Source organism: Osmerus eperlanus, chromosome 10 (assembly GCF_963692335.1).
Source record: "Osmerus eperlanus chromosome 10, fOsmEpe2.1, whole genome shotgun sequence".
In the NCBI taxonomy this organism is placed as follows: Eukaryota; Metazoa; Chordata; class Actinopteri; order Osmeriformes; family Osmeridae; genus Osmerus; species Osmerus eperlanus.
The window spans coordinates 4,534,078-4,561,163 of record NC_085027.1 but is presented as its reverse complement, the minus strand read 5'-3'; the positions used below and the strand labels follow the sequence as shown (position 1 = coordinate 4,561,163).

Sequence of the window (27,086 nt, the reverse complement as noted above, 5' to 3'; positions counted from 1 at the left end):
TTGTCATATTCTCATGATTACTGTCTTGTCTGTCTTCCTTACATCATTTACACATTTAGCTCTGTAGCTCTGTCTCTATAGCCTGTGTAAATTTCATTCCTGGTTCTAATTGCTATTTCAGTTGTGCCCATTATGGATACTAAGATCCTATACCATTTAAAACAGAATTATATTTGAATTAAATATACACATATATCCCCTGTTTCATTAGGCAGTTGTGAGGTTCATGAAACAACATTGACCAAACATTGCTTTACTTTCACTTTGTAACCTTTGCACTTAAATTTGTGTTGTTTTAGGATGGCACTTAAATTTGTATTGTTTTTAGAAAGGATTTTTCGGTTGCTTTTGCCTTAATATTACTCTTTCTTGATCATAAGACAGACAAACAGGAACCACACATTGATGAAACTGATGTTGTCACTGAATGATGGACAGACATATCCAAATGTGTGGGAGTTACACTGAATACAAAATGGTGTTTAAATATGGTTACCAACAAACGTTAACAATAGTTAATTGTTTTTATTATATACTTTATTATTAGTCTTGATTTGTTGAAAACTAAGTAATGATGACTGATATTTATTATCAGAAATATTGTCTGAAATGAAAATGTTCCAATTTCCAAGTAACTCAGCCTAAATCACTATAGCCTACTTGGTTATATTAAACTGTGATACCACAGATGAGCGGCTAGTATTTCCGGCAAAATGTTTGCCAAAGTTAAGAGAGAAACAACGTAGTGCCAGAGCCCGTCTACAAATATATATCCCATATTAAACATTCTCTAGTAATGCTGAGTTACAGTAGGCTCCGTGTTAGTGTATCCGCCTGGAGATAAGCCCACCTAGGACATGGTAATGTGGAAGTGAAACAAAAATGCTTCAATGGGCATTGTTTTAAAATAGCATTTTACAAATTTGATGTTTGTCCTGGTGTACAGATGCAAAATAATATGTCATAAATGTCATAAAATGTATGTCTACTGCGAGGTAGTTCTGTTTTGTGTCCTGGACAGAATGTATAATTGTGTTAAGACTGCATAATGTACATTGACCTGTGGTCAGTGATTTATGTATTGGACGGAGTCTCTTAACTGTTTAGTTAGGTTTTTTCAGTAACAACAGAGTATGGATGGTCTACACTCACCATAAACCAACTGGATAAACCCATACCATAAAAAGAACTTATCTCTATATTTTCATCAAGAATGCCGTTGAGTGAAGGCAAAGATAAGTGACAGCCAGAGGGGTGGTACTGGTTGGTTTACCCCGTGTCGAGCAACGTACGTAATACAACGTATCGGTACTACCTAGTCTGCCGTCTACCACTAAGAGATAAGAGACCAGTGTGTAACTCTGTGTGTGGGTGTGCGTGTGTAGATTTGTGTGTATGTAGATTTGTGCGAATTCGTGTCGTCATGACGACCCTTCACAACACTCCGGAAAGGGCAAAACGCACACCGATCAACCAAGGACAAGGTGAAAGCTGGCTCGGATTCGCTATAGAAGTAGGCCATTTCAAAATAAAATGCAACTCAAGACAAAATTAAAATTTTCGTTATGACGTTAGTTAGCACTTGTGTGCGTATTTCATATTTTAGCTGCTTGGTTAGCTGGAATTATCGTTCTGTTAGCTCTACTTGCTTGCTAGGCCAGTTAGAGTATCTCTACTGTACTGTATACTGTAAGATACAGTTTACAGTGAAGTACAGTAGCTAGACGACGTCAAACTGTTCATTTAGCTATCCAGCCTAAGTAGCTCTAAATGTTTCTGTATTTTGTCTGATAACACAGCACAAGTTCTGGCAGTGATAGATGTATGCAAATATCTGTTCCAAGGATGCCTGTCTACATCAGAAAATGCCATGTGGATATCCCAAGGCCCCAAGAGAATGGACAAGGTGAGGATGATGAATATGAATCATACATGAGAGACCCAGACCAGCTCCGAGATCAGTTGCCTCAACCATTTCGAATGATCGACAAGGTCCTGAGCAGACTGATTGATAGTGCATGGGACACTATTTCAGAGAGAGAAAATATTAAGATAGCAGAGCTATCCAAGAGGAACATCCCAGTTGTGGAGCTGTCAGATCACTTAAAGGTAAAACCGACAATGCAAAGCTACTAAAACAATTAGGTTTTGAAGTCTGACAGTTCGTTTATTTCTGTATGTGGACTGAATGACTTGTTTCGCCGCAGCTTCCCGTGAGGACAAACTGCTTGACTTGTTCTGAGGATGGCAGATACATATTTATGGGTCACTCCCAGGGCTTGTCTGTTAGCAGCTCTTCCTCTCTTATCTGTGTCTCAGCATGGCTGGAGGATAGAGTGGAAATCACATCCCTTCACATCACTTGTCTTGGGGAGATGACTTATCTACTTGGTGCCCTGGATGATATGGGTATCACCTTTTTTATAATGTGGTGCTTACCTAATTTACTGGCCTCCAAGCAATTCAAGAACCCATACACAGGCAGCCCTGGTTGTGATACTGTCTCTTTTTAATTTGATGCATTTCAGGTGTCGCCAGGCTCTTTGCATTTCAGGCAGAAAGCATCCACCTGATCAAAGTTATTAATGAAACAGTAAGTATAGTATTGAAAAGAATTATCAAGCAAACATTCAGTATTATATAACCCCATGTTCTATTTTGCTATTATATCACCAGGAAGACTTTAATCAGAGAAATGTTTGCTCAAAGTTTGAATTATCCAATCGAGGAGATTTTGGATCTGCATCAATGAGCTGTAAGGTTTACCTCAGTTTTCCTTATGTGTTACTCTGTGACTCCAAACACCCGAGTCCTGCATTTCAAAGCTTTTAAAATATTTAAAAAACCATCTAACCTACTAGGCAATGGTGCTCACTGGCTTGAGGTTTACCGCTTCCCCAAAGAGTCATGGCTGAAAGAACTGGAGATGCTGCCTGCGGCATTGCAAAAACAGGTAGGGCTTAGTCATGCAATCTTATTGTTCGCTGTATTTGAAAGTTTCCACTTCAATAAAGTCTGACATTATCTTCAACATTTATTAAAAGACTAAGATAGGAATTTCATTTTTTCTTTTTACATTGTTTTTTTATATCTTTCTCTTCACAGCTCCCCCCAGGAACCGGAGATGTAAAATTGTCTCCTATTGTTATGTTAATGAAAATAAAGCCACCAAAAACTCAATCAGGTAAGTTGACTCATTCGAATTCAACAGAATGAACGGAGTGGTCACATCACCTCGCAAAGAAACCTAGTTCATAGTCTTGTGTGGGTAGGAATAGTGTCTTATTTCCTCAGTATTTGAGAAAACTAAGGATTAATTTGCCATAGTCAACATAAAAGTGTGTAAGATAAGATAACGCTTTGTCAGTGTGTATTAGAGTGAAGTTGATTTGCATAGTAATGTAAAGTCTTTTGGTCTGTCTAGGTTCCACATTGAAAAGTCCATTGGAGGTTCTACAGAAGACTGAAAATGGCACTGTGATAGGCTCTGGACAAAACCACCTGATTAGCAGTTGCCAATGGGATGATCAGGAAGCTGTTTTCAAGTCCATGTATAGAAAATATCTAATTACTAACCCCTCCAAAACAAAGGACACAGAGGAAAAAACAAGGTGAAATGTAGTCATTTGACCTACAACTGTTTAAAAATACAACCACGGTATTCTTAACAGTCAAAGGTGCAATACATCTAGATTGATAAAATTTATTGGTTTGACCATTTTCTTACTTGGCGTTATACCTTATACTGGGTCTCCAGGAACTGCTGACTCTAAGGCTCTATTTCATTAATACTTGTGATCATCTGTCTGCAGCCATTGCACAAGCCATTTTCTGCTTCCTGGGGGTCTATTTCCTGTCCTTGGAGGGACAAAACCCCTATCAGGTTGATTAAATGGAAACTGTATTTTATTCATTATTTCCAATAACTCAATCACTTTTAATTCCACAGTTGTACTCAGATATATGAACTGTGGTGGGTCTATTAACCTTTTTCAGAAATGCTATTTTCTTTATCTTTGCCAACCACTTCTCAGCAGGACTGCCTGTTGCTGTCTGCATGTGGTGGACTGGTAGCCATAATCTTCTTCAGTATTTCTTGTGCAAAGCTCCCAGAGATAAGCCTGGTAGAGCATTTTTCATTCAATAACATTCAGTCAGTTGTGCACAACAGATAAGATGCATTTTCAACGAGATTTGAATAAGAACCATATTCAATAAGAAGTCTTGAGTAGCAAACTGTAGGGACTGTCTGTAGGGGCTATTTTCTATCAGCAGAGGGCAGTCGTCAAGCCTCTGACTCATTTACATCTTGTTACTGATTCAGACATGGAGCCTAAACCAGATGTGTTGTGGCCCAACGCACAGGAAATCTTCTGCTCCACTGTTAGCAGTTGCACAAACTACATTGCTCTTGGACTGGCGACTGAACTGGTTACTGTATGGGACAGATATTCAGGTTAGTGAACAGTCCACAGTATGAGTTCATTTGACAACAGATATGAATTTCCATAAAGTACAGTTTACGGAGTATGTTTGTTAGCAGTTATGCACATATTCACAATTATTCCCATACAGCCTATTAGTATTCTATATAAAAAAATGGGTATGATTTTTCTTTATTTTTTACAATTAAATGAAAGCTTATGAGGCAAAGTTGCATTATGCTTATATTTTAGCAGCTAAAGACTCCACAGACTATTTTACCAATTCATTATGATGACTTTAAAATCACCCCATCATGAAGCTTTTGTATATAAGTTATGACAAAAAAATCATAACATGAATAGGATTATGTGCTGTAGGATTTTCTTTATCTTTTTTTCCACTATTCTTTAGGGCTTCCACTGCCTATTCTCTCGGTGTCAGCAGACAGTGCCTTCTGCCGGATGTTGTTTGTGGATTACCGCCATGTGTCTTCTGAGGAAACCCTCCACTGCCAGGGACAAACTCAATGCAAAATCCACCTCCTGGTTACTTGTAAGAGTGGAGCATGCCATATACTCACCACAGGGTCGGGAATGGAGTCCCAGGCCACACAAATAACAGAAAGGTTCGAGCACTTAATGGGGTATTAAGGCTTAAAAATGGATTGGCTTCGGAATGAATTAGAATTCAGAGTTAATCCAGTGTGTTTCTCTAACGACTAGACCTGCAGATCCAAGGACTCTCCCTACAGTCACAGAATCTGTGCCGTTCCTCCAGGGCTTGGTGAGACAAGTTTACTATGTTAATTTTGAAAAAGCAACATTTTCTGTCAGCATTTGGGATTTTTTGTGGAGATTACATTGGTTGATTAGCCTACACACACATCTATGTGCTGCCAACTGCCTGATGTATTTCCATTGTGATGGGATTGATGTATTCCCAGAAGGGGGTTTCATCCCGATGTGTACCATAACAGGGAAATTATGTCATTATGTAATTATTGAAAGGGGATAATTTGACATGTTGGTTGAATCTTGCACAATTTTAATTGTTCTTTCTTTTTTCAAATATGTTTGTTGTTGTAATCAGGTGTGTTTCATGCACAAGAATGGCACAATATCCCTGCAAGATGTCATTAGAAAAACCACTGTGTGTTTTTTCACCCTCCCTGCAACTCATCTGCTGGCCACCCCCTGGAGTCCAATTTTCACTCTAGACCCAGTCCAGCAAACTCTGTTAATACGAGGTATAGCTATACTTTCATTTATATGGTGTTTAATAAATACCAGTACACACACATAGCCTATGAACGTATTATTCATTATAATTGTCAAATATGTGTATACTGTATACACAGTAAGAACAAAGTCTGAATATACTGTATATATGCTTTGAACATGTGACATGCGCTGGTCCTTTGTCTGCTCTTTAAATTACAGGTGACCAACAACCCAGTGAAAATGGGTGTCCAGAAGGAAAAGACAGCAGTCTCTTTGCCTGCCACTTCCATCAGTTAGCGATTGTTGAGGCCTACAGAATGGACATAAGAGATCATTTGAAGGTTCAAAGAAGAGAAAGATTCACAGATTTGGAGAATGGATGCAATCTGTATTTCCAGAAAAGGTTTGCCCACTTGTACACATTTTGTCACTTCCGATGCCACACACACACTCATATAAGAAAACATCGTAAAAGGCCAAAACTGAATCATATTTTACCTTTATTGGCCCACAATAACTCTAAACTGTCATTTACATACCGTAATTTAGTGTTAACTACTGACCCATTCAATAGCTGTTTCGTTTATGCAGTCAGTGCTTTGTCTCTCTTGACATGTTGTGCAGAGTGCAATCTCTGGATGAAAGGAACAAAGCCATGACACATACCTGGAACCAGCTCCAGCAGCATGCTTGCTTACCCTCCACTTACAGTAATGCACTTTAGCGGACATGGCATTGTACTACAGCGGATCTGGGTGTTTTTCATACAAGAATAAATACAGCAGTACCTTTCACAGCATCTTTATGTGTACGGACCCGGGCTGGAGCTGCACTCCCTGGAGATCTGGAGTACACTTAAGTTACATTTATTGGAGCTTTACCTGACAATGATAAACATATCATTAAAAATATTGTACAAATATTTAATTTCATTTACTATATGGCATGTTGAGAAAAAAAATTATTAGTTTCTTTTTCGCCTTAGAACAGGGTTTATGATATTGTTCAGGATTTTCTTTTTTACCAATGGTTCATTGGTACATGCTTTATGACATACTGCTCAGCCATTTATCACAAATCAATTAATGTGTTGTGCATGAAATGACATAATAATTTGAGTTAGTTATCAGGAATTAATGTCAGCATGAAATGGATGTTGACCAGGAGTCAGAAGATTGAACCGAGCTACCCCACACTGCAGTAGCAAAAGCCTGACTCTATATGCTTCCAAGTATGGCTTGTGTTATGTTCTTATATGTCACTATAGCCAATGGATTCCCGTTCCACTGTCAGATAATCAAAGCACGTGGTGGTGACAAATGGTCAGTTTCATTTTGTGAGCTGTCTATGACTCAATCGTAATTACTGAACATTGTTTACAGTTTGGTGAACAAACATGGTAGGAAACGTCTGCATGAAAAGAGGTGACCTATTTTGAAGGAGGGTCACTTGCTGCACAGAATCCATTAGGAAGCTCCCTGTGTTACATCCTTGACTGCCCCATCAGTGCAGTATGTCCACTTATGCCCCCAATCCAGAATCTGCACAAGCAAATACACAATGGCGACAGAATGGCATCAGTAGTGCGTTCCTCAAGGCCTAATGGCAGAATCTGTCATCTTGTGATTAGTGTACCAAGGTGTGACATGGCCCTTAACAGTATGCACAGTACTTTACAGCCTAAAGGCTCTTCTTTAGCCATCACAGGACTTCTGTTAATGGGTTTGGGGAACCCCTATCATTGTCCTTGACTATCCTGTGCAGTGTGTGGTTGCTGAAAGCCACTGCTGCAAGCTTTCAATTAGGCTTGTGTCTGTAGAATGGGTACTAGAAATGTAATGGTCTTCAGTTATGTTTGAAAAATATCACCTTTAACTCTTTGATGCTAAAAGGGTTCAAAGAGATATAATTCAACAAAGCATTTTTGTTCAAGCGATGTTTGATTGAGAAATTGTACATTATATCCAATGTGAAAGGAGCATTAAAGCATAATGATATCTATTGTATTAGACAATATTGCTATATTAAACGTTGAAAAAATACATTTATCAAGTAGATTGAAGTGTCACCCTGTGCAGGGCTCATGATTTGGTAGAACTTGGAGAACTAAGGTTTCAATCAAGATCTCTTTGTCAGTATCAGGAAATCCATTAAATGCTGTGGATATTGTCTTCAACATGAAAGCATTGAATGTCAGATGGCCCAAAATGATTTTTCTGTACACAAATTCAAATCGTTTTATTGACAGTGACCATTTCATAAATCACCATCACTTTCTCTACTAAACCATTAAAAGCAGATGACTAAAACGGTTTTCTTATTTTTTCTTACAATTGCAGAGGCAGGGAAATAGCTGAGGAAAGCATTGTTATATTTGCCTATTTTCACGGCCACTTAAACAAATCAACCGATTGGCCTTTTGTTTAACATGTGTGCCTATCATAGATTTGAGATGGAGAAATAAGTAGCTCTTCCTGGCTATGATCTATTCCATGCTCAAGTGATAACCCACATTTCCAATCAAACAGGGATTACGTGATCATACTAATCCTCAGTATTCATCACCTTCTTGGATTATGTGGAAATGTATAGATGTTCTCACCTATAGGTCATGCATTGTAGGATCTGTAGTATTCTCAAACTAAATCTTGAACTAAATTTTGCAGTGTCGAAAAAAAGCAGTTAGTGTAAGTGGTTTTTCATTACCTTCAGTGTGTGTTTTATCTTCATTTAGCGGACTGTTTAAGGTTTTCTTTAATAACTATAACTCTCGAGTTGGCTCTGGCTTGCAATTTACAGATACAGCTACTTGTTTTGTTACATAGGACTTCCATAATCATATCTGGTTTACAAATGATAAATGTACCTTGACATTTAGGTTATTGTATTTGTTTGTTGTCATTTGTAACTCCCATCTAAGAATGCTTTGTACATTGTAGCTGCCAAACAGGACAAATAACGCAATGAAGATTGTGGTGTGATATTTTGATTAAATAAAATATTTTTATCAAATGTTTACGAACCTTAAGTGATCTTTCTTTTTGTTGCCTCCAAACGAGAGAGAAGGCATTCTGATATCATGGGTCTGGAAGGCCTCATCTGAATTTCTAAAAGCCTTTCTGATGCACGCATCAAAGCCTACACATTAAATTTCATCTGGTCTTGTGCAGGGGCTTTCCATTTTATAGATTCAGACAAACATGTACAATCAAGATTGGTTATATTACACTCTAAAATAATAATGTGTTCTGATGAGATGAGGAAATGCTTTCTCTTTTCCCTTTAATTCGCTCCAAAACTGTTCACCACATGAGTCACATACAAAAAAAACAATACAAATGATTTTAAAAAGGAAAATCATTTGCAGACTATGAACAGCTGACAGGGAACAGATGGCTGCGTGGTTAGGGAATCGGGCTATTAATCAGAAGGTTGCTGGTTCGATTCCTGGCCGTGCCGAAATGACGTTGTGTTCTTGGGCAAGGCAATTCACCCTACTTGCCCTGGGGGAATGTCCCTGTACTTGCTGTAAGTCGCTCTGGATAAGAGTGTCTGCTAAATGACTAAATGTAAATGTATGTACAAAAAATATATAATAAAAATATGCATACCAAAATTATACATGGTCATAAAATGTTTTTGTGCATTTGTTGACTCGAAAAGAACCCTCTCAAACATCATTTTGCTCTTCAGAATTCAGCAGGTGCTAGTAGAGGATCCATACCCTTCTTCTTTTTCTTTTTTTATCACCAACGATTTAATTTCTTATTTCCCCCTCGAGGGACTGGACAGGGATGAGGACAACACATTTCAGTAATCACAGGCTAAACAGTTGATTAAAGCCAGGAGAGCTTGTACTGCACATTGAGATATCCCTCATGGGGTTACAGAACAAAGGGCATTCCTTATCTGTTTCTGTCAAGAGTACTGAATTTGTCCCAGTCCAGGTAGTCAGGGCATAAATGCTCTTTGCTGACCTTGCTGTTACTCATCAATGATTATATTCTGTGATCCCTTGAGGGGTCCAAGTAGATCACTAAAAGCAGAAGTATGTTTGCACCACAATACTGGCACGTATTTTGAGGGCAACACTGAATGATCCCATACTGACATGCTTATAAACATGGCTATGCCCCTGCAATTTCCCTCCCTGCTTTGAAGGGGCATGATTAAATACATGCCAATGTACTCAACTCAGAAAACAGCAGTATTGGATTTAACACAGGACACAACAACAAGCAAGCATATTTCCCCCTCAATCCGTATTTGTGACAAGAACGGTTCACAAGACATCAAGACATTCATTTTCCTCATACTGTAAAGCACATGTAATGTTACATAACCCTGTGAAGTGATTTTAGTCTTTTTTCAGAGACACATTAAGGGCATTGCCCCACCGGAGGCAACTCACATTTTCCTTTTCTGTAAGACTACACAGGATTTTACTAATTGAACGCAATATTGAAACACTTAATATATAATATGGTTATATTCACAGTTGCAGTGATTCAATGTTGAGTTTCTCTTCATCGCACACCAAGCCATCAGGACTGGACCGACTGAGATCCACACCTCCATGGTCATTGTAAATGGTTAAATAGATGACTTTTTTGCTGGACGTTGGTTCTGGTTCTTTCTGGACATGACTGGGTTGTTGTCTTTCTTGTCTGTCAGTGGCATGCCTTTTCAAGGCCAAATAGGTGGCAGAGCACCTGAAAGATCCAGTGATGGCAGTATTATTCTCTATTTCAGACATTCTAGTTGCATTGTGGTAGTATCGCTTCAGTCCTTTACGGAAGTGGATGGTGAAAAGGCCGTAGATGATGGGATCTAAGCATGCATTGAAGAGACCAAAAATGAAGAGGATGTGGGTTAAGGAGTGAGAGACCTTTCCCTCCAGGTCTTCAGGGAAAAACCAGTACCAAAGACCCAGCAGGTAATATGGGGTCCAGCAAATGATGAAAGACAGGACGATCACAATGCTCATTTTCAGAGTTCTCATGCGGGCTTTGGGAATGTTGTTCTTGGAACGGCGCAGGTGCACTTCATTTGAGGAAACTGGAAAAACAAAAAAAGACAAAGATGTGATAATTTACGGTTGGCTACTGAGGTATACTGTTAGCATACATTGCGTTAAGTTATTTTAGCAGTTAATAAACTTCAGTTTGATTGATTTGATGCTGTGGATACATAGATTTTAGATTTACAACCATTAGTAGCCTTTGATGTTAATGCAATTGGTGTTAAAGAGGAGTTTTTGAGATGCAAAACTGATTGCATTCTCAATGCTGATTCACTTACAATTGTCCTTCGTCATCCTCGAAATTTCAATGAGAATCCTGGTGTAGCAAGTAATCATTATGACCAGAGGGAGCAGGAATAGGCAAGAAAAGGTAAACATGTTGTAAGCTGTCTCGTGCCAGTGCTTGAAGAAGCTGCCTCGTGTCGTGCATTGAGTAAACTCTTCTGGAAAAGTGATGGTCACGTTGTGGAAAATCAACAACTGAGGATTTAAATGAACAACAGAACATCATATTTCAGACATATAAAGTGACCTGTTAGTATATTTCAGGATTTTATCAAATATTTTGTATCTTTCTGGCAAGCGAGGGTCACATGGTAAGCCAAGGAGAGAGTAATGTTCTCAGATGCGTGCCCTTCTACTGTTCTGCCAAGTAATCAGCCATAGACAAATGGGATATTTTAGACACTCCAGCATGTTTTTGTCGTATATTATTCAAGTAAAAAGGTATAGCCTTCGATTCTAGAAGTAGATTTACATACTGTATGTTTCAATGTGCTCAAATACAGTACCTACTTTGAAGGATATTCTATTATGTGTCTTTCAAATTTTGACCCAACATAAACCACCCACTTATTGCTACCCTCATTTAAATTACCATTTGATTTGCGCTTTTCAAAAGGTTTCTTGTCACCTCAAAGGGATGACCACTTGAAATTATAGAAACGTATATTCAGTAGCTGCAGAACAATCATTTGCACATCTGTTTGACTACTCCTCATAGACTGTGATGAAAACAAACAAGCACCGCTTTGACCAGCGGCATTACGTGACCTTACCTGAGGCACCGACAGAGCTATACTCATCAACCACGCCACAGTCAGCATAAATTTGTTTCTCCTCCTAGCCTTGTTGATAGCCAGAGGGTTGAGGATGGCTGATTGGCGGTCCAGACTTATCACCACAGTAACAAAAGCACAGGAGTACATGGCCTGGAGTTTGAGGAACATCAGTAGCCTGCAGGCAAAGTCCCCCGCCAGCCATTGCACTGTAATGTTCCATACTGCATCCACTGGCATCACAATGAATGTGACCAGCAGGTCAGCAACAGTTAGGTTCAAGATTAGGACACGGACGTGGGACTTGCGCTTGTTCTTGCCATTAGAAGCCCATAACACAGCAAGGTTACAGAAAGCAGATATGATGCACAGGATAAAAGTAATGATCACTCTGACTTTAGCAGCGGTAGAGAATGTGGGTAGCAGGAGCCTATCACCACTAGATGTCCAATTACATAGAGGCCAGGACCAGTTGCAGCTAGTGTTCAGCTCATATCTCATCATCTGGGGACACGTTGTGACAACAGACTCAGCGGTGGAGGTGTTCATCTTCTGAATGTCCAGAGGAAGTAGCATTCTGCTCACTCCCCATGAAGTACTCTGTAGGCATTTATGACAAGGCAAAACAAGGTCAAATAGGTATGAGATAGTTATATAACATAAATACATAATCTTTGAAATTTAAACAAGACATTTTAAATAGTAAGTCATAAATATGCATGAAGAGGATGATGAATCCTTTTTTTAGCAAGAAATGAAAACATCCCAAACCCAATGCATATTGCATGTCATCTAATAAATTCCAATTCTGCTTGTTTGTTTACAATTTCACTGTTAATTGCCCTCTGCCCACAGGGTGTAGGATTCGAATGAGTCATTACAGTGTCTTAATGAACAAAACATTGTGTAACAAAAAAGATGAATGTATAAGAATGAGTGAGATTGTTTACAATACTGGTGTCCTAAATAAAGTAAACAATCTCAAAATTGTATTTCCAGAGTAGACAGCATTTATTTCCTAATTACTACCACATAGTACAAGCTGGAGGCTTGATTTCCACTTGATGAAAGTACAATGAACTGCAAGATAAGACTGAATTGCATTTTAAATCTATCTAAGTCCTTAAAACTTAGAGAATATGCATTGCCCAACATACCCTATTGTGGGGCATTCATTGCATGACTAAATAAAATGAAGAAGTCAGTCTAAATTATAAATAGCTAAACAGCATCTTTAAAATAAAATCGACATACTTACGTATACATTCCAAATCGCCAGAACACTCTTTGGAATGGTTGCGCTCTACTATTTATTCAGACTACTCCTCGACAATCTCAATATATCAAAATAGCTTGATGGAAATATCGCAATAGTAATAATGTCCGATGATGTGAAGTTATTACACTCATAGATATGAACCACCGTCTTGCATAAAACAGTACTTTACAGTGTGCGCTCGTGAATGGGCATCCAGAGTGTCTTTGCGCACTGGTCTCCAAACGTTTGTGCGCGATTTACCTCTCTCGATACTGGGTATGAACCATAGAGGCGTGGTTAAGCCACACATTTCGCGTCTATAAGCAACGGAATCATTTTTGTAAGATTTTACAAACGGCTATGATGAAAGTGAATAGTTAAGACTTGTTTTGAAGTCGCCAGTTCTGAAAATGTCACTGTACACACGGATGATCTTGAAAAGGATTAGGTCCTAGGAAATAGTCATGTGATCTTACCTCATACAATACAGAGCTCAAATGAAGCTCTTTGTGATTACTCAAACACATAGCAATGTAAGTGTTGAAGTCTTGATTTATATGTCAACATATAAATGGTTGGTTTCTACATTATGAGTCAACCATACGGTTGTGTCTTACTGTCAGCAACAAGTTGATATTTACAAATCAGAGTATTGTATGAAGGAGTATGAGGTTTGGTGTGAAACGCTGTAGTGATTCACACATCCGTACCTTCTCTCAGTGACAACATCCTTGCCTGTTTAAGCCATCCTGTTCGGGTTCCACTGAGTTAAGTCGGGTGTTGTTGTTGCTGTTCTTGTTTCAAGGGGAGTGCATGGCTCGTGTCACTCACGGTCAGAGTGGAGCAGGACAGACTGACCCAGTACTTAGAGTTTCTCAGGGTGTCACTCTATCTTATCCGGACAACAACCTCGGGGCAAGACCTCGGAAGTGGAACACTCAGCACATCTGTTGACATCAAGGGCAGTACTCACATCCAATTCAAGAGATTAGTTGGTGATTATAACAACTTTCTATTAGGGCCTAATATAACTTGATCTTTTTTAGGACTAATAGCCTTAGATTGGTAAGATTTCATTTAACTGGCCAACTGCTGTTTTTTGTGTTTTTTACTGTAGTTTCTGCTTTGCTAGTGGAGTTTACTATAAATCTCAGAGATTCAAACCTGGCACAAAGATTTCAGGATGATAGCAGTACTCATTGTTTGTTGACCATTCAAGATTGCATTTGGAGTGGGTCGCTGCGTAGACGACCCCAGCATTGCCAGTTGCTCATCCCGCTGCTGTTGGAGAACGGCAGAGTATCTCCAGTCTAGCAAGGCTGTGTCCTGACCTGTCCTATCTCATCAAATCTATCTGAAACACAGAACTCAAACACCCCAGTGAGCACCACATCACTGGCATTGCTTGTCTTGATTCAGCCTCCACATTCAAGGCTTACGACAGCTCATGATACCTAAGGAACTGAATAATGAGACAAAAGGTTGGGGGGGGAGTATAATTCAGTGGTACTAAATGTTTTTGAAACCAACTCTAATAGTTGAACCTACAGTGGTAGTGTTGTAGCTGGGTATCTCAGGAAAGAGGGAAGCTGTCATTGTTTTCTTTACAGAGACCAGGCTCTGAAGTTTATAGAGGGCCTGTATGAGTAACCTATAACCATATGCAGGAAGCGGAGAGCCCCAGGCTTAGGGTTCGGACTACACCAGAGGGGGAAGGTAGGCTAGGGGAGGTGCACACTGCTGAGTGAACTTGTTACCCTGAGTAGACTGTACCATCTGGGCAGGGTGATAATTATACAATGACACTGCGGGGGGTCAACTAGTGGTCCGCTAGGGTAATACAGGTGGTCCGCCAAACCAATTAAAACTAAAGTATGAAAAATGAATAAATATCAAAATATTTAGAGAAGCCACCTCCCTGAAATGAGTCTCTGCAGGTTGGGATGTCTGCTATGTGGAAAACGTTGGGAATAGCTGCCCTACAGTATCTTGCTTATTTAACGTAATGTCTGCAGTCTGTTGATAATGAATCCGTTCCACAAGCTCATGGGGCACGTAAGCCTACCACACAACAACTTTTGTAGTCAGGGGTCACCAACAAAGTATTATAAAGTAAAACTGGCAGCAAGTCAAACCCACACACACAACAGCAGAACATAATTTCCTCTGAAACACAGACCCACACAATGTTGTACCAGAACAAGAGACACTATCAACATTACAGGTAACAATTTATACATTTTTCTACCCTCCGATCTGTTGTTTTGATCTCGTTTGAGGGGTACAAGTCTTAATTAGGGGGGTCACACGCCCCCAAATCCCCCCGTAATTCGAACCCTGCATCTGGGGCCGCTTTATGTCCGTTCTGTGTTATATGTGTCTAAGTTGGACGCCACATCCTTCATTAAGTGTGACTACTGGTGAATGAGGTGGAAAAATTAGGCTGAGGTCGGCTACTATAATTATGTCATGGACATTTTTTATGAGAAAGCTGACACATGGCTCTATCAAGCCAATGAGAAATGAGAAAGCTGACACATGGCTCTATCAAGCCAACCAACAACTTCCTCCATTCCCTTTGCAGTTCAATTATTCAACTGTTTTGTTGTTGTTTGCATGGCTTACAATTAACGAAAGCTCAAAGGAACTAAAATATGTCTTCCAGTGTTAGGCAGGTAGGGCACAGTTTACTGAGAGGCATGTAGTGTTGTATAGAAGAAGATCTTACATTTTATTGATCCTTACAGTTTTTGTTTGCGCGTGTACATAGATTTAGTTTGAGTGCCATTTTAGTCACTCAAAAGAAAAAAATCTCTCCTTTTGAGTTTGGTTCAATTTATGTTTGAGACATCCAGTTAAATGGTTATGGAGATGGGCTAATCTGTTCTGACTGGATGACTCATAATGAACTCTGGAAGGAAGACATTTCATTTAGCAATATTCGGCATGTATGCCTGGAGGCATCATTCTCCCAGATTGTGAACACCACTGTTGTATTCTGCTGTAGTCAAAGAAGACAATCCCACATCACGGGATCTCATAGAATGCATATACAATAGACAAATTCACCTGTTCCTTTGGTGATGTATCAAGGAAATTACGTAAGGAAACACTGGACAAATATCCCAAAGATCACAATGAAGGGAGAGGAGCTTTTTCTACTTCCTGTTTGACTCATTGCAATGACTGCTAATATAATTTGCATTGATTTAGATAGAGTGTTGATATAACCATGATACAACAAATGGTAAATGGTTAAATCCCACTGTGAACATGATAAATGCGTAAGTCAATTCTAACTTGATTTGAAATGGCACATTTACAGTCGCAGGACCTTTCCGACTGTTTACCACTTCAAGTTGACCTTCTCAAATATGTAGATTTTTTGGGGGGGGGTTCTAATAAACTTTACAGAACTTGTATGTTCCTTTTTCTTTTTTTGTGATTTGTTTGTTTTTGTTGTTGGTTTGTTACGTGTGACATCTCCCATTCTAGAAGTGGTTTGTTGCCTGCAGCTATTGGCAGATGTGGGTTTCCAATCTTCTGCCTGGAAATAGCATCTCATCCTCAGATGATGAAAGAAGAAGGATGACTTCACTGACTCATGAATAGTGTGATTAGTATTGTAACAGAAGCAACACAAAGTGAGAGAAATATAAATATCAATGGACAAAGAAGAGGTTTTTCTTCGGGCACTAAATTCTGGCACACCAATCTTTGTGTACATTGGACTATGTATTTTTGATAATTCCATTCACAAAATTCACCCTCCTTGAGATAACGTGCAGTGTCTGCTTCTGAAGCACAAATGCATGTGTACCAGCTTGCATCCATATCCACAGCTGTTTCAATATCTATGGCCTTGACATGCAGTATTAAGTGTTCTTTGTTTCTGATAGCAACACAAAGGTTGAGAAGGTAAACTCTTCATGAATGTACATTACGGTATGTATAGGCTACTCCATGATCTATAGTAAGCACTGTTACTGTAGTTTATGTAGTTTTATGTTACAAACTTGATTGATGCTGTAGGATTTTACAACATCCGTTTTATCAGATTCATATCTACATGATGTGTATGAATGTATTCAAATGATTAGCACCTTTGGTGAGACATGTAAATGTGTAACTATTATTAGTTTTATGTAATCATCCTATAAGTAATACACTTTCTGTATCGCAATTGTCAAACATCAGGCAACGACATATGGAAAATATCCTCAAGGGGTAGGAGGAGGTTGGTTTTGACACCCAGGTTGGCAATAACTACGTTCCTTATGGTGAGCCAGCAAATTCTTGCATAAACTCAGAATCTAAGATCTGAAGTGTGCTGTATGTCTCAGTGTCTTGCTGTAATAATGTGAGCCTAAAATGTATGAATATTTATCATTATCAGTTTGGCTTTACAATTCATAAGAAGCTTATTTGTCCATCTGCCAAACACTCTTGAATATTCTGTGCCATTTCCCAAAGGGGGTTTGTAACAATGTGGCAGTACAGTTGGTCGAAAAATTGAAATGTCATTCAACTTGACCATAAATTATACTGAAAAATATGACCTCCCACCGCTATTCCTCATGGATGAATATGTGGGCAAATGCTGTCCCTGTGTGCTGTTTTTGAGTTTTAAAATGCTTGTGCTGTAAACCCTCACAAACAGATACTTAGTACTGTAAATATGTTGACTGTTTTGGATGACATATTTGTAGGTTTGTATGTCTGATATGATCATTGCAGCATGACCTCAGGGCCAGTTATTGTTGACACATAAAACCCCTCATGGTGCATGGACAGTAATATAGACACCTGTAATCCTCACGTTATTCACCAAATCCTCATTTAAAGTACAGTCATGGAACCTTTTTAAAAGTCGAATGCAAATAGAAAAGTAGGAATTCACATATTCTGCTAAACATAACTACTACTTTGAACTACCTACCCTCATCAATCTCCAGGTGCTTGATATCGGTTCAAATCTTTTCAAATTTGACAAATTTAGACTCACTCATCCTGAAAATAGAAATTGGCCAATCAAGTAGATTATGCCTGGCACAAGTAATTGATGGCAGCAAGGATGAGAGGACTAATTATCAGATAATTGAGGTTGAGCAGCATACAGAATGGATTTACAGGTTAGATCTATGGTTTTGGCATGGAAGACATGCCAAAGTTGGTATGACTCCAAAAATCTAACCATACATAATTGGATGATTATTATATAGCCCAGGGTAAGTCAAATACAACACAACAGCTGGCAAAACAAGACAAGGAAAAAATGTGGTTGTAGGTTAATGTATATACATTACACTGCTGTCTAAAATGCTTGTGGAGTAAGTTGTTTGATGTGATGCTTCTTGTGTACAGCCTGTTGGTTTTGATTCTATAATGGCTCTGCATTCTGTGCTGAGAAGATAGGCCTTTTCCATTCTATTCTCTGCAGTAACTATCTGCAATGAGTATGATTAGGTTAGAAGTGCTGTGTATACTTCATAGGAAATTGAGCTATATTTCAGGGAATCCCGTTGAAGGCATCATCTTCATGAAAGCTCAAAGAGGAGCAGTCTGTCTGTCCATATTATATATTCCAGGTGGTGTGTGTATATGTAAATGTAAATCTCCATGATATAACACATGGATCCAGAACAATGATTTCATATTTTCATTCAAAAAAGACAGATCTCAAAAGCTGCTCTAAAACGTTCCGTACAGAGGATGTGACACACAATAGGATTACTCTCACACAATTAAGAAGGTCAGAGAAAGAACAGTCTTTGTTGTGGCATGCAAAACACGTTTGGAGAGCTTCTCAAATGTGGTTGTCTGTTTCTATGTGAACACACGGACATGTGGGTGAATGTACATAACAATTTAGATGTGGAAATTGTTCCATAACCACATTCTGTATTTGGATGCACTCTAGTGGTGAAAATATAGAATGATAAGGAATGAAAGTCCAGTGCTACTACCATAAGCAAACCACCATTTAAAAAAGAAAATTATGTAATACTGGTAACTTACCACTTCCATTCATTATCAATATGAAAATATACTGTTCCATTAATTTATTGATTCAATTTAATTGCGAAATTTAATTGAGAAATTTTCGTAAATCTTGAATGTCTGGAAAAGGAAGGTCGGCCAGTGCTGGTTGTCATCTGCAAACCTGAACATGTAACCCTGACCTGAATCCTATTTCTCTACGTTGTCAAAAGCAGTATAACATTGTTTTAAACAGTGAAGTGTCTTTAAAATCTCATTCATTAAATCAGCTGAAGGAGCTTGATTAGCTAATTCATAACAGGCAATTAAAGTATGTATCTACACTGTTCTTCCAAGTGCAAGTGCATCACGCAAGCCTACGAAACACGAGAGAGCTGTGGGGCGCATCTTTAGAGATTGTGTTCCACACAAGTCGGTAAGCGAATGAGCGAAAGTCGCTCTGGATAAGAGCGTCTGCTAAATGACTAAATGACTAAATGAATGAGAGCCTACAATGGAAAGGGTGTCACACACAGCTGCGCTGTAAGTACTGCTGAGGCACAGAGAAAGGGAACAGTCAATTTAGTCTGTCAAAGACATCTTGGCAACTCCGTCCAGTTATGTACAGCGGTGGTCATTTTATTGAGTCTTTATTTGCTGTCTTGCAATTAAATCCAAATCGTAATGTAAGACTGGCACTGGCAAAAAAGGTGGTTCTAGCAAGAAAACATTGCTTTGTCAACACACACTTGGTCCTCTAGTGGTCAGAAGATTTTACAATGTAAAGTGAAATCTGAAAAACCCAATGCCAATATCATATTAAAACCCTATTTATGTAATGCAATGGTGTGACTTCATGTTCTCTTTTAGCAGGGAATTTAAATAGTTACTAGTGCACCAATGTTTAAGAAATACAAACCTTGAATCCCTTATTTTCCCTTGGTCACCTCCAGATGGCAGTGTACATATTCAATGATCCCTTGTATCCTCTTTAATGTGGTCTACTGTCACACTAAGCAGAACTATTAACGTTTAACTAACCATCATTGAAATGCTGCTGTTCTGTTTATGTTTTTCAGATGGCGGACAGTATAATTGTCTCAGGATTCTCATGTCTACTTGCTTTGTATTCAGTAGACCCTGTTGAGAGTGCTTTGTTTCCCATTGGTTGTATATGATAGTGGAGGTTCTCACATGTATAAAGCCATGTTTAAATATGGTATGCATAGCAATGATGGTTGCCCTCAGCAGTTGGCAAAGTTGAGAGATGCCAGGGGAATAGGGAAACAGATGGGATGGTCACACTGACACTGATTTTCACTCAGGCAAAACAGCAGATGAAATCCCCTCCCAGTGGGCTATGGGGTTTGAACACCTGTTTTTAGATCCAAAAAAAAGGAGCAAACATCTCATTGGATCTCCCTCCGAGATGGTGTCACTTGGTGGAGTAAGCTGGAATTTTGGTTGCGCAGCTGAATGACTGTTTAGGATATTTGGGGTACTGACTATTGACTATCTCTGGATTTGGTTGAAATTAAGTGGGAAAACATATGTGTATATATTGAATAGATTACAAAACAATCAGCATACATTGTTGTGGCTTATTGCATGGTAGAAAGACATCATTATTTTCCTGATCTTCATTTTAAAATGTTAATTTCCCATAGGCCTATCTATAATGGCTGACTGGACAAAATCCAATATTGTATTTACTTGTATTTTGTTCTCCTGATGACTCCGTGGTCTTAAAGATGCGTTATGGATGTTTGTTGGATGTAAGTCTGTGTCTTTTACACTGTACTCTTCTACACGTGTGTCTGCAGGGAGATTAGGGTTCAGGCTGTGGCTGATAGTTCTTCAAAAGCATTAGAAAGGAGTTTTTTTTTTAAGATAAAGATTTCTTGCTCTCTCTGGCCACTGAGCAGGGTTATTTTGGGGGGTTTAGCTTGTTTGCTCATCTTAACTCTGAAGCAGCAGCAGTGCCATCAAAATAAAGTGGGTGAAATAGAGAAGTTATTGTTAATCATGTAGTTAGAAATCTCGAAGGACCCTCAATATAACACACAAATTGTTTCCCCAAGTGTGGTAATCACAATTGAGAATGGTATAACAGAGTTCTGTCACAATGAGTGTAAGCCAAAATAGAAGAGTACATTGCAGCACATCTTTGCAATTGGTTTTCAGGCCATAAGTAAGTAAACTTTATTTAAAAATGTCCTTTGAAAAAAAATGTTACACGGTGCGATACAATGGAAAATTATTAGCTTTTTTAATAGTACATATAGTATATGAATAAAAATGAAAAATAAAATGTAAAAGACACTGGCTTTTAGTTTGACCTAACTGGTGGTGCATCAAGCTGAAAGATTAGGCTGTTTACTGAAACATTTAATATCCAACCAATGTGGCTTCAATATGCTGTCACATAGATCAGGCCTTTGCTGCCATAGCCTGTCTTGAGCACTATAATTCCCAGGACAAGTACAGAAAAATCATCTACACACAAGAAAGTAAAAGGTATCATAAACCACTTGAAGTTTAATTTTGAATATTGTTTATGAAGTAGATTATTCTAAATTCAATGCTATTTCCTATTTCATTTTACAATTTTCTATCCCATTTTATTTTAAATTATCCTTTGATAGAGGAAGTTGAGCTAGTTTAAACTAGTATGTCAGTACAAATAAAAATTCTCTATCATGCAAGCATGCCGTGGAAAACATTAGCAAGCTAAGGGTGCATGTTAAGATGCTGCAGGAGCCGTCAGGCAAATGAGAGCCTACAATGGAATGCATGACACACATAGCCGCCCAGTAGGTACTGCTGAGATAGCAATAGGGTTTATTCATGGAGAAAGGACACAGTAAATTTTGTCTGTCAAAGATATCTTAGAGCCTGGGAGAAAATCAATCCAGTTAGGTAGAGTGGTGGTAATTTCTTTGGCTCTATATTTGCAGTCTCACAAATGAATCCAAAACATTAGACTGGCACTTATAGAGGAGGTGGTTCTGGCAAGAAGACAATGTTCTGCATTGATCTTTGTTTGTACTATGCAATGGATTGGTGTTGTATGGCTTTTAAAAGTGACCCATTATGGGATGTCTAGATGAGTGTATTTTATTCTTGTGGGAGATCTTGTAATCAACGTTTGAACACAATTTTACATCTGTGGTATAAGACCAAGCTCAAGGCTATAGATCTCAGATCTCTCTTCTTTCTCCTCATCTAAGATCATTAGTTTGAAGAAATATTTAGGTTGCAACGTGTCCACATGTTTTGCATGAAAACAGTAGTCATTGGCTGAGGAGTACCAATCTGTGACTAACCAGACACGTTTAGTGATTGTTTAGTGATGTTCTGTGAACAAAACATATACTAGATACATATTCAATATGTAAACAGTCAAAATTACATTAGAGACTAAATACATTTTACATACAGTAATTCTGTCAACTGAAAAGAATGGGGAGCTGCATATTATGCTGAGTTCTGGCTTCACTGAATAGACTATTGATCATCTACATATCCTGCTTGGTATGCAAAAAACAATCAATAACATTTCTTTGTTTGCTGAAGATCAGGATGAATGCTGTATGACCTTGCATGCAGCAATCATGTCCTCCTATCCTTCTTATGACTAGACCTCAAGCTATTTATAGATTGTTTGACATTTAATACATTCCCCCCCAAAATGCACCATGCATTGTATCTGAACTATGTGAATATTAGCTCTCACCAGTTTAAATAATCTGTCTTCGATCCATTCCCTCTATATCAGTGAGGAAGGCACTACATTTGGGCTTTAAATCACCCCGGGAACTCTCAGTGAGGAATGGGTGGTCTTTCTGCTGAGTCCACAGTTTGGACTGATAGATTCTGCTTGCTTCAGATGGTATTGAATTAGTACTGATAGACCCCTTGAAGTGTGCTGAAGCTATTTTAGCCAACACAAAAAGCCATGGGATAAGACTAATATGACCTTGGCCTTCTTAGTGCAGTTTATAGTAACATTTTTAGTTTTACTATGCATTTAACTGCTTGCCGTTTTGGTGTGCTCAGAGTACACAACAACTGTACCTCTGCATCACTGCGGTTTTCATTTGTTCTACATGACAAGACTTGGTCTGTAATGCAACACACTATTCTGTTCATGCATCCACACCACTTCACAAGATTGTTTGGTGGTGTCAGACAAAAAACAAAAAAAATCCACACATTTGGAAAAAAGAAATGCACGAATTTCCTAAGTACAGATACAGATTTAATGTTTTTGTTTTTGTTTTATGCAGCGTGTGAATATATATAGTTGCGTGTGGAAATTCTTCTTTAATCAAATACAAGATAAGAAATATGATAAGAGAGCAGTGAAAAGTTCCCAAGTCGCTTGTCTACATTGTGAACAGGGTTCATAATAAATATTGTCTTCATGTAAAATGTCCAGTTGATTCACATCAACAAAAGGTAGAGGTGGGGGCTATAACAGGTGCCAACTGTTTCATTTTTAATAATCTCTAACAGCTAAGCCATAAGAGTTATGTTACCCATGAAATGCAGTTACACAACACTAACTCTGGAGAAAGTGAGAGTTTCCCAAGTGCCTTTTTTAGTGGGAGTGGCGGGTCTTTCACAGGATGCATTTTCTGTTGTAAAGCTCTGGGATAACTGAGGGAAGTACAGGAGCTACCCCACAGACACCCGAATGCTGGACCGGTCTAATGCCTGTTTGAGTTAGCACCACTGCACATACACACACACAAATTCACACCACTGTTAATTTCATAAACAAAAACTGCCCAAAAATATTAACCAATGCCCTACTTTCAGTAATGATGATTATCACAAAAATGAGAAAAAGTCTTGAGTCTGTTAAATTATTATATGTAAACATTGTTAGCTAACCCAGTACATTTTGTATTGAAATACTGTACTGATGGGTGATATTTTGGAAACTTTTTTAAAAAACTACTAAAAGACGACATGATTGTAGTCCAAAGAGTAAGACTATAAAACTGAATCACTGCACTACTGTCTTTTTTATCCTGATTGTTCTCCAATATGAAGGAGGAATACTCATAGAATTGGATGTAACAGTAGCTTTTCTGAGGTCATCGTCTGACATCATAAAGATTAGTCATATCTCTAGTTTCAAAAAACAGGGTTTGTTCCAAATGGTATCTGTGGGCCTAATGAACCACATTTTGACACTATTAACTCAACTTTCAGCCTTTTGCGGATTGTAATATACAGCATTGTTCTTTCCTCAATATGACAGACCACATATTTCTAAGGTCTGTACAGATAATCCTTTAACTATTATGATTATGTGAAGCATGCAAACAAAAATGAAGACCTACAGTATTCTCATAAAGATAACATTTATCAAATGTAACCTCTTACTGCAGTTTATTATGTATGTATGATAAACTCCATGCAGTGTGGAGTTGAAATGCATTATAAAATTATTAATTAAAATGAATTGAAAACACAAATATTTACATCTGTAATTGTGAGTTATTTGAAGCTAATGCTTTAAAGAGCAAAATATGAATGACAAATAGAGCCCATATCAAATACTCCATCTACTGTACTTTCCCAAAATAAATTGCGTAACAACCTGACCCTGTAATGTGAGCTCATCTTTGAAATGATGTGGAGACTATTTCCCAGTACTCCATGTGGCTTGCATCATGTTGACATATCCTGCCCTGCAGGTGAAAGTGCTGCTCTGTTGCGCTGCATCATGTAATGCCTGGGGCCAATCTGCAAACCTGGCTGTACACTACTACATGAACATTGCAGTGCACCCATGCAATAACTCTTCAACCACATGGTGTAACTATACAACCAAAGCTTGTGCTGCATCGCCAACTTAATGCTATAGCTGCATATACGTATGCATATATAGGGAGTCAGTATACATATGCATATATAGGGAGTCAGGTGGCTGAGCGGTTAGGGATTTAGGCTAGTAATCAGAAGGTTGCCGGTTTGATTCCAGGCTGTGCACAATGTGTCCTGGGGCAAGGCACTTCACCCTACTAACCTGCTAACCTTGTCTTCCTGTCCTGTCTACCCCCTTGTCATGTTTGTGTATTAGAAACTGCAAGTGGCAGTGCGCCCCTCCCTCATTGTCTTACTGGGTTAAAGACGTAATGTTTTTCTTGAAGCTAGAAAAAATAGAATACACACTTAGGAAAACCTCACAAGCTTTTTAAAAAACGTGGAAGCCATTTTTTGATTTCTATGACTCCTTACAGGAACCCCTTGACAATGATTAGGTAATGTTCACATGAGTTACACACACACACACACTGACCGCTCTGCACCATGTTCACGTGAGTTACACACACACACACACACTGACCTTACACACACATGCAGCTGAGCAGGATATGACATCATGAGCTCCACATCTTTGTCCAGTCAATAGTTTGGACATGCACATCTTGGTAGAGTAGTGACCCCCTTTCTCCCACCCCCCCCCCCCCTCCCTCTCTCTCTCTCTCTCTCTCTCTCTCTTTCTCTCTTAAAATATGTACACATTTCTTTCTTTTTTTGTATGAATGTCTGAATCAATAGGCAGTGCACTGCTTATAACCAGTGAACCTGTGGGTGGACTGGGGGTGGGTGGGTTGAGGGGCTTGGGTGGCCTGGGGAGGGTAAGTGGGTGGGAGGGGTATTTGATACTTTTTTTGTTATACATTCCATGTACCTGTACTCATGTTTAATCATTGGAAAATCAATTTTTTTTAAATGAAAAAAAGAAACTGCAAGTGGCAGCTCCGATCTAAGACGGGTTCGAGAGACCGCAGATAGAGTGCGGCTAGTTTGGTTTGTTATATGTTTTAGATCAACACTTGTATTATTGTTTTTGTTGATTTTATGTAAAGCACTTTGAGCTGCAATTCTTGTATGAAAGGTGCTATATAAATAAAGTCTTACTTACTTACTTACTTGCCTCGGGGGTAATGTCCCTGTACTTACTGTAAGTCGCTCTGGATAAGAGCGTCTGCTAAATGACTAAATGTAAATATACAGATACATGCAGAACTTTCTTTTTTCACCTTTGGGGGGGCTTTCTTTGATATCGAAGGGTTAGTATGTAGTGTTCAATATCAAAGATCAAAGAACGTGTAGCCCACCATTTGATATTGGGGGTCAATATTTAATTCTCAGTGGTAACTACTGTACCCAGGGTGAAATATGCTGTTATCATGAATGCAAAAAAAAAAGTGCTCAAACAAACGCTTTTGAATTTCATGGCTGTTTAAGTATTGAGTTGAATGCTCAATATTTGCAACTGGAAGCCATGGAATTTCCAATCTATATACCGGTATTTAATTTCATTCTGACTGAGTTGTTCTCAAACCAATTAAAGCACAACATAATATGTGTTTAGATGGGGGAAAAATGGGACAAGCCATAAAGTAACACTGCAGCTGCCGAGTCATGCACCAGGAGGTCCCTGGGGCAGACGGAGGGAGCAAGTTGCCTCTAGTCCAAGGCTTCTGGAGTACTTGCAGCTGTCAGATAGCGAGCAAAGATAAGAAACATTGAGCAGCCGGCTGTACACTGATGACTCACAGAAAGCCAGACACGGCCAGACTCCTAGTCTAACTGATACATTGACAAGCTCTCCAGTCAGTTTAAATACACAGTATGGGCAGTCACAAATACCACACACACACAGTGTACACTCACACACTGAAGTGGGGACCCCACTGTATCTGACAGTTAACTGTAGCATGTCAAAAGGATGTTAGTAACAGCAGGTACCACAGCACCAAGTACCTGTTACTATTCACTTCACTGGAAGAAGGAAGCAAGGTCAATGGTTTACTACTGGTTATACTGCAGGGGGCATGGTGGATAGATAATAGCCAACATATGCATTTGTATGCAAAGATTATTTAGCTATACAGACTGCTAGGTTTTCGAGTTACAGAATGGAATTCAATTAAGTCAATCAGAAAAATGTGCTACGTACATCCATAATTGTATAAGTCAGTGCTATCCTGTTGAATGTGTGTGCGTGCGTGTGTGTGTGCGGGACATATACAATGATATGTTAAATATATGTTAAACGGTGCTGTGGGCTATGAATGCATATGTTTATGTATTTT

The 27,086-nt window shown here is 38.8% G+C and overlaps 2 protein-coding genes across 3 annotated transcripts; one reads left to right on the top strand and one right to left on the bottom strand.

Moving 5' to 3' along the window:
• The first annotated feature begins 109 nt into the window (after window positions 1-109).
• Window positions 110-8,644, top strand: wdr93 (WD repeat domain 93). 2 transcript variants are annotated; one of them, XM_062471317.1, is made up of 16 exons: window positions 110-1,513; window positions 1,845-2,109; window positions 2,208-2,409; window positions 2,529-2,593; window positions 2,677-2,755; window positions 2,862-2,953; window positions 3,106-3,184; window positions 3,425-3,611; window positions 3,813-3,883; window positions 4,035-4,124; window positions 4,325-4,456; window positions 4,837-5,050; window positions 5,148-5,208; window positions 5,515-5,671; window positions 5,865-6,048; window positions 6,270-8,644. In XM_062471317.1, exons 2-16 carry the CDS (start codon window positions 1,846-1,848, stop codon window positions 6,367-6,369), a joined length of 1,977 nt encoding a protein of 658 aa, XP_062327301.1. In that variant the 5' UTR covers window positions 110-1,513; window position 1,845; the 3' UTR covers window positions 6,370-8,644. The 2 variants fall into 2 exon arrangements, with proteins under 2 accessions (XP_062327301.1, XP_062327300.1); XM_062471316.1 differs by lacking the exon at window positions 110-1,513 and having other exon boundaries at window positions 1,754-2,109.
• Window positions 8,645-9,245: 601 nt separating this feature from the next.
• On the bottom strand, window positions 9,246-13,222 carry LOC134027844 (gonadotropin-releasing hormone II receptor-like). The gene is made up of 4 exons (XM_062471049.1): window positions 12,985-13,222; window positions 11,727-12,326; window positions 10,947-11,148; window positions 9,246-10,703 (listed from the first exon to the last, which is right to left on the bottom strand). The coding sequence occupies exons 2-4, from the start codon at window positions 12,300-12,302 to the stop codon at window positions 10,138-10,140; spliced, it is 1,344 nt and encodes a 447-aa protein (XP_062327033.1). The 5' UTR covers window positions 12,303-12,326; window positions 12,985-13,222; the 3' UTR covers window positions 9,246-10,137.
• Between the last annotated feature and the right edge of the window lie 13,864 nt (window positions 13,223-27,086).